An 8073-nucleotide genomic window follows, 5' to 3' on the forward strand; every position below is an offset into this window, starting at 1 on the left:
TGATCAAAATGTGTTTGCTTCTTTTGTTTGGTGGGATGGATAAAATATGAGACAAACGTTTGATCAAAATATGTTTACTTCTTTTGTTATGACAGGGAACAAGATCATCTCAACAATGAAACGTGAAGCAGAAATAAGTAGAGTAAATCTTTGATTACAAACTATATAAAAAGGTAGTTTCTATGTTCTACGTGCAAGAGACTCCTCCTTGCACAATCAGAACAACGATCACAAAATCAAATCCACATACCCGAAACCAAAAAAAAAGATCAGAACAATTAAGAAAAAATCAGATAATGTTTGCCCCTGCATCCAGATTTGCCCAGCAAAATCAGCTCAACCACAATCTTTCCCTCTACGCCTGCAAGAATCAAGCAACAAGAACCCAGAAGAAAGTATTACAACTTGCACATATATAAGAAGAAAATAAATAAAACAAATTGTGGTTTGGCAAGAGAAACGTTATAAGCAAGAGAAAAAGAACATGAACTAGTTGTCAAGTGTCTGTCGAATTCTCTCGGGACTCCTACCATCTCACCCAGTAACATAGCAAAATAAATATGAACTGATTAAGCTAAAACCAAATTGGGAAAAACACAGAGCTTACAAACCCAATGAAGAAGAGGGGACAAAGTAAACTTTGTGGGTAACTCATTCAGGTGAACCATTGATCTGAATATCAAAGTAAACTTTGTGGGTAACTCCTTCTAAATCCTCTCCTACCTGATAAATCCCACAACGCAGAGAAACCCCAATTACAAAGTCTGACCACATCTTTACAAAACCAAAAAAATGCAAATGAGTTCAAGTTCAATGCTCACCCGATCAGCAACCTTCTCATTGACCATGGGATCAGTAACATCAGTCAATTTAATCTGAGTTGCATTAGTGAAACCCAGAAATCGTAAGTAATGTAGCAAGCCCAGATCGATAAACTATAAGAAAAGTGAGGAGCAAGGATCAAAAGTTTTAACCTGGATGAGGGCAAGTGTGACGCAGTCATCGGAGACAGTCTCGAAGAGGCGGAGGAGAGACATCTCGTGATGTTGGAGGCTAGGATTCAGCCTCTGCCTGATGATAGGCGTCGAAGAAAGGGTCCAGAGAAGTAGCCTCTGCCTGAAGCTATGGCTTCCCTTCTTCAGTTGCTGGGGATCATCGCGCCTTCCGCCATCGATCTTCAACTCTCTCTCTCTCTCTTCTCAAAGAGACAAGGCCCAAAGGGCAACACGTGAATCATTTCTCAAACCAAAACGCTTCCACCATTCCCTTGCCGACACCTATCACCTAAGGACAAAAAAAAAATATGTTAGCCAACGACAAACCGCGTCCGTCCCAGCGAAATTATACAATTTTTATTTAAATAAAATCATATAAAGCCTAACGACTTCCTCTATCATACCCCGATAATGTTGCTCTTATAGAGAATCCCCTCCTCCTCACCTATCTTCATTTATGTCCTTCCCTTGACTGCCATTTTCAAGTATTGTCATTTTCTTACAACCATCGGCAGAACGATTATTAAAATGCCGCTAAGTACTTTACGTTAACAAAAACAGGATTATGAAATATAAGAACATGTTTGACTAACAATATATAAACTGAAAATTAGGAACCATTATTCTATACTAAACAAGAAAAAATCATTTTAAAAAGTCATGGGGATTTGATCTTTTTAAAGTAAACTCCGTTGCCTTGAGGAGTCATTTAATTTTAAGGACTTGACCCTTCTCGGTTCCTCGTGGTTAGGTCCTGAGAACATCGAATACATTATTTTTTAACAATAAAATATAGTACAAGATTGGTTAATAGAGAAACGTGTAAAGATGTTTACTAGAAGTAGTTGCATAGGCATAGCGTTCCTCGTCTTCTACTTTTTGCTTTATATTCACGTAAACTCTTCTGATCTCTCTTCTTTTCTAAGCTACCTTTCATGTGACCTCCATTACCCACTTCTCTTCTTTTAGTATTTCTTGTTCCCTTTCTTTATTTTCCCACCTTACCTGTAATTTACTCTTGCCACTACAAATTTGATGTTCAGAGATTGATTCATAGTACTCAAAGATTAGTCATGGACAAAAAGTCTAATCAAACATTAGTTTGATCTCTAAATTTTAAATAACTATATCTAATAGCTCCAAAAATTTAAAAATATTTGTTATAACTCCATACCAATCTAGTGCATTGTATGAGTCAATAACTTATGTTCAGAATTTAGAGATTGATTCATAGCATATAGTTGTAGAGAGATGTGCATAACAAAAACAAACCCCACCCGTCTCTTGAACTCACAACCTCCACTCCATTATTTGGTTGCAACTACAACACACCAAAAGATAAAAGACCCACAGCCTTTCCCTGCAAGTACTTCTACACATCACATTTCATCAATATTCCAAACCAAGATTATGCATGTAATACATATATATATATATATATATATATCAATAAGATAATATGACTTACTTTTCACAATGACTTCTGAATATATATTTTTTCTAAAATTTACAAATTATATTATTAACCAAATATCCTGATTATCATATGGGTTGTATTTGTATATAATCTTTTTTTTTTTGACAGCGTATTTGTATATAATCAAATGAAAATGACTAATGTCTTTTATTTCATTTTGTTTTCAATACATATTACTGTAGTATTATAAATCGCATCTTCTTATAGCATTTATATGTACTTTTGATTTTCCCTATACCGTTCACTTTACACATATATATAAACAAACCAGCCCTCCAAGAAAGAAATAAATAAATCACATTGATAAAGAAAAATAAAACTCTTAAAAATCATAGACACTATGAGAGTAGAAGAAGAAGGAGAAGAAGGGTCAATGAGTAGGAGAAGCAGTCTCTCGAGTTTCCTCAGAGTCTTGTCTTCTTACAACTCCAATGTCCTCTTAGCTGCTCTCGTCTTCCTTCTCTTAGTCGTCCTCTTCGTCTTGCTTCTCCATTTCTACGCCCGCTTTTTCTGGTCACACTCCGACCAAGAATTCTCCTCCGCTCCACGCCGCCGGAGAAGAAGAAGAAGAAGAACCGTCACAACTACAAGAATCATACCTCCAGTTCCACTCGGAGGTTTCGACGGTGGGGTTTCTCCTGCTACTGATGCTGCTGCAACAAACGATGACAAAGGTTTGGATTCTTCAGTGATCTCTTCGATTCCTCTGTTTATTTACGAAGACGACGAGAAAGACGAAGAAGAAGAGGAGGAGTGTGTGATATGTCTTGGTTTGTGGGAAGTGGGAGAGTTCGGAAGAAAGCTGAGAAATTGCGGACATGGGTTTCACGTTGAGTGTATAGACATGTGGTTGTCTTCTCACTCTACTTGTCCTCTCTGTAGATCCCCTGTTCTCGCCGTCTCCGATCAAGAAAATCTCAAACTGGTCATTAACGATGAGGTTGACGCAGAGGAAGAAGAAGCAGAGCTCCGACTACATTTGTTTCCAGTCGGAGAAGATGAGAACGTCGCCGGTGATCGGAGATATTCACTGTCTCTTGCTGTGATGGAAGATAATCTCAAAACAGAGGTTGATGACGAAGGAGAGGTTAGAATTGAAGTGTTAGATGAGGAGACCAACGGCGGAGGATCAAGAGGCCATAGGAGATCAACGTCTTCAGTGGCGTCATCAGCATCGAGTTCGTTGAAGAGGATGTTGAGTAGTAGAAGTCGACCGGAGTGTAGCAAGGTGTTCCCGTCGGCGAGGCAAGATTCATCTCCGTAACATTTAAACAGATATAAATAAAAATCTTGTAAAACAGTTTTGGAAATGTACTAAAATGAATAAACAAAGCCTTGTAGTAATCTAGTTGATTAAGCTCTGGTTGAAGCTAATGATTATGATGACTTGACTTGACTTGTCTATGCAAATCAATAGTACTACTACTACTTGTGCAACTAAAAGGCAAAACCATGTATCTTAATTGTCATTTCTATGGGATCTCGTTATCACATGTAAAAAAATCTACAGCTTTGATGAGATGTGACAGAATCTAAGAGGGCTACATCACTCACTTGGCAGTTGAGGTCAAAGCATCTACTGTTTCACTCATTGTTTGCAAACTGTAAACTATGCTTTATTCTTGGCATCTTCTAGCTTTCATAATCATTTCATATTCAGTAGGACACCTTTTTTAGCAGTTTTATAAAAGACTAGTCGTTTTCATATAACACAGAATAAACAAAGAGATGGAGAAAACGAGTGATGAATTAAGAAAGACGTTAACTTTGTAATGACCACAACATATAAACCTATGATATTTTAGAGTTGAATCAAACTATGAATTTTCCACATCAAATGAGCTGAGAGGTTGTTTTCAAATGGTCTACTTTTGTTAATTAGCTTATTCTTTGTATTTGTCGACATGACCCTGAAACCTCTCACGTTATTCAATCCAATAATCCCCAGAGACAAAATCTAAACTATTCATTCTCAATTAAAGAAGATAAGGTGCAGAGATATGTGTGGTCACACAATGGGAAACCAAGAACAGGGAATGATGGATATAATCAGTGATGAGGCTGCTAAGCTTTCCAAATCTCCGATAATAGTTTGTAATTTATATTAGTCATTTCATTTCATTCGGTAGATTGACATGCCAAGGCTGTTAACCTGGTGAAATAGCTACATTATATGAACCTCAGCTACTTACTTTTCGATATAATCCTCTCTTTGTGCACACTGAATATAAACCTAGACAATACGGATTCATACCAATCCGGTCGAGGCAAGGCAGCTACTAGCCACAATGCAGTTTAGCAATAAGCCTCTCCTAGGTTGTCCTTTAAGCCTTTCTCACGTTCTCTTCAAAACCAGGAGGACCACTTGCTAACTGGTTGTTATCACTTGTGTTGCGTCGTGAGTTCCGGTTCTGGGAAGCAGTTGTGCTCCTGGTCGCCTTAGCGCGAGCCTTTCTTCCCTGTTACGTAACCGCCAAAGTAAAAACAAAAATCAAGGACCAGAGTATCAACAAAAAACAACACATTTTGCAACATTATATCTCAAAGTGCATAAACAGATCACCTTCCCCATGCATCTTTCCAAATGAGGAGCAAACCTTCCAGCAACGATCTGTCTCCCACAGTTCATGCAGTTAAACACTTCGGTAGCTACAGGAGGGTGACTCTGACCAAATATATCAACAACGTATTTAGTATTGGTCTCTAGGTTGTTGCTAGGATCAGCGACCTTAGCACGAGCTTCCACTGATAGCCTCAACTCTTCTTCTACCACCTCCAAATCTCGATCAAGCCCGAGTCGTGCTACACGGTGACACTCAGATGCTACATCAGCAATCACTGAGTCCACAAGATCAAGGAACACCTGAGACGAAAGCTGCACACAAAAATACAAGACCAAGAAGCATAACTCAAACGTTGAAACTGTGTTCACTAGCAGATAATAAGTTCATTAGTAGCAGAAGAGTACAAAGCTCTTAACCGGTCTAAACCACATTTAACCATCATACAATCTAATAGATTGAATGAACAAGATACCTGATCATGGGAAGATTTATTATCCTCTACGTTAGACATTGCAATCCTCTAAACACGAAATGCCTAAAAAGCTCTGCGAAACAAACAAATCGTATTATAGTGACTGTAATTAGAGACTCCTTCTCCATCACGAGCCCTTGGAAAAGCGTGTGGAGAAATCGGAAACGATAATCGAGAGGAATTCAACAAAGGCGCGATTCACTATCTAACAGATGTCCTCTGGAGATTCGTAATCAGTTTACAGAATAACGAAAATCGCAATGGAATCAGAAAGCTTACAGTATGGAGCTGAGAAGCGGCGAGGGACGGAGGAGGGAGAGAGGAAGTTTTTCGCCTCTGTGATCTGTACAACTTTTGCACACTCGGCGGAGAAACAACGAAGGAGAGAAGGAGGCAACTAATTTAGTTGAACGGCAAGGCGTTTCTTCTTTTAACATACTAAACGGCAGGGTTTTCGTTTCCGTGGATGAAGAAAGACCGTCCTCATCACCGTAAGTTGGGTTATATATGTAAAAGCCCACCCTAAGGCCCATTTAACCATCGATCGGCTATTCTCCTTGGTTTGGCGCACACGTCTGCATTTTTTCTTTAAATTATCTCTTTCAGAATCACTCAATCAATACAGGCAGGCATACAACGTTTTGTATTTCAAGATTGTTACCACAAAATAGTAGCTTTGCCTTTATGCTTCCTGTGGTGGAAGAGTGAAGCCATCACCTATTATAGTAAGCATACAATCAATTTCGAAATAGCCACAGGCTAAACAACAAATATGCATGTATTGAGTTTCTAGTACACTTTATAGATGTGGCTATAGTACACTACATATCTCACTACATTACAACATTGTACCAACGGAATTGCAGCTGAAAAAAAAGATCGTCTACAGCAGCAGCAGCAACAACAATAATGAGGTTTATTCACTAACAAGTGGGAACTAAGAATGTAGTTTTACTCCACAGAGGCAGTCAAGCTCGATGACTCTGTATTTGATGATACAGGACAAGAGACTCAGTGCTACTATTAGAAGAGTAGAGTGCCGAGCAAGGCAGATGTTAAGGAAACAGTGAGATTGTCGTCAATGGCAGTGCTTATCGGGAGTGATTCCACAAGAGCCGATGCTATAGAGATGATGAAGAAGCGAAGAATCATATCCCACCCGCTATTCTTGATGTAACCAAACGAAGCAAAGTAGAACATATACGCAACAGATGCTAAGAACCCTGCGATTGCCATCCCAATGCTACCAGCTATTGTTTTGTTTCTGTTGTAAGGAAGCTTCTTTGTTCCAAGCCGCCTCCCAACAATGTCAGCCACACCTTTTTATAACATAATGTGAGGAAACATGAGTGTACAAGACTCATCATCCAATGGATTCAAAAGGCTAAAGGTACGTACCATCTCCAGCGCAGAGGTTGCATACCACTGCGATGGCTATTGGAGATGTCTTCCAATAGAAGATACATGCCAATGTGACGGCGATTGCATAATAAAGCGGTCCCTTGAGTAGTTCCCTGGTTGAGAGAGCAATTATAGACACACTTTGTGAAATGACAAAAGAAATATTATGTGAAACTCAGCAAACCTGCGATCTCCGTGTCTGCTCATAGACTTGATAGTTCCTTCGTCTTGGTAGACACCAAGGCCCAGGAGCAGCATCCTTATAATATTGACTCCAATTATAAGAGAAGCGAAAAGCGCTCCTTGGAGTCCAGAACTGATATAATCGAGTGAAGTGATGAGCCAAAGATGCCAGCGGTCAGATTGGATAAATGTTTGATAGGAAGTAAGTATTACCTGAAGAGTGGCCAGCAAAGCGTAAAAACAAGGCCAATGTTTATGTGCACAAGCTTCCTGATGAGTTTCTGACAAAAACAAAATCATGAAAATGTAATTGGTCAGTCACATATGTGCCTAAAAACACAAGTCCGACTCTGTTCTGTCTAAAAGTCCTAAAGCAGACAAACTGAGTGGTGATGCTTGTAGTCTACGTATAAATGTAAGAGTATCAGTGACCTGGTCGAAGATGCCGCGCTTGCCAATCTCTCCCCAGAAACCGAGGCACGAGAACGCGACAACGCCGGAGATTCCAGTCGCGCAGACATCTGAGAGTACTGAGTTTTCCGGAAACATTACGGCTTGTTGATCTAAAGGCTAGTCGCGATTCCAAGAGTTCGATGGCTAGAGAGGAAGAAGAAGAAGAAGAAAGTCAACAACAACAACAACAAGATGGGAAGGAGATAAAATAAGATAAAAAGAGGGAGTTTGCTCCTCTAACAACATTTTCTGCAAATCCCAACGACCGAACTACATCTCATCAAATATTTTAAATTAGTTTTTGACGAGTTGTTTGCTGAAGCACACAAAATTTGGTGGTTTGCTGATTATATTATTATTTATTTCTCGAAAAGGTGAAATTTGTTTTTTTTGTTTTTCTTTCCTTCAAAACAGTGTATATGAGGCAATCTAACGATTTTTACTGTGTGTTTTTAAATTTAAGTTCTTAATAACCTAATGATATTTCAGTGAACTACTATAAGATCACACATTTTCATTTTTAACACA

At 38.9% G+C, this 8073-nt stretch overlaps 3 protein-coding genes and 1 long non-coding RNA gene across 4 annotated transcripts; 1 reads left to right on the forward strand and 3 right to left on the reverse strand.

Annotated features, from left to right (window-relative positions):
• Positions 1–109: 109 nt before the first annotated feature.
• On the reverse strand, positions 110–2314 carry LOC106379756. Its single transcript, XR_007332442.1, has 4 exons — positions 975–2314; positions 822–875; positions 612–723; positions 110–361 (listed from the first exon to the last, which is right to left on the reverse strand). It is a non-coding gene; the product is annotated as an uncharacterized LOC106379756 (long non-coding RNA).
• A 237-nt stretch (positions 2315–2551) lies between these two features.
• LOC106387144 (RING-H2 finger protein ATL63-like) lies at positions 2552–3868 on the forward strand. The gene has a single exon (XM_013826954.3). It carries the CDS (start codon positions 2813–2815, stop codon positions 3734–3736), a length of 924 nt encoding a protein of 307 aa, XP_013682408.2. The 5' UTR covers positions 2552–2812; the 3' UTR covers positions 3737–3868.
• Positions 3869–4560: 692 nt separating this feature from the next.
• On the reverse strand, positions 4561–5961 carry LOC106443249 (SAGA-associated factor 11). Its single transcript, XM_013884821.3, has 4 exons — positions 5788–5961; positions 5509–5581; positions 5036–5347; positions 4561–4931 (listed from the first exon to the last, which is right to left on the reverse strand). Exons 2-4 carry the CDS (start codon positions 5545–5547, stop codon positions 4797–4799), a joined length of 486 nt encoding a protein of 161 aa, XP_013740275.2. The 5' UTR covers positions 5548–5581; positions 5788–5961; the 3' UTR covers positions 4561–4796.
• Positions 5962–6407: 446 nt separating this feature from the next.
• On the reverse strand, positions 6408–8047 carry LOC106435934 (farnesol kinase, chloroplastic). The gene is made up of 5 exons (XM_013876877.3): positions 7525–8047; positions 7306–7373; positions 7094–7225; positions 6907–7022; positions 6408–6827 (listed from the first exon to the last, which is right to left on the reverse strand). The coding sequence occupies exons 1-5, from the start codon at positions 7639–7641 to the stop codon at positions 6532–6534; spliced, it is 729 nt and encodes a 242-aa protein (XP_013732331.2). The 5' UTR covers positions 7642–8047; the 3' UTR covers positions 6408–6531.
• Positions 8048–8073: the final 26 nt, after the last annotated feature.

Source organism: Brassica napus, chromosome A3, assembly GCF_020379485.1.
Source record: "Brassica napus cultivar Da-Ae chromosome A3, Da-Ae, whole genome shotgun sequence".
Classification (NCBI taxonomy): Eukaryota; Viridiplantae; Streptophyta; class Magnoliopsida; order Brassicales; family Brassicaceae; genus Brassica; species Brassica napus.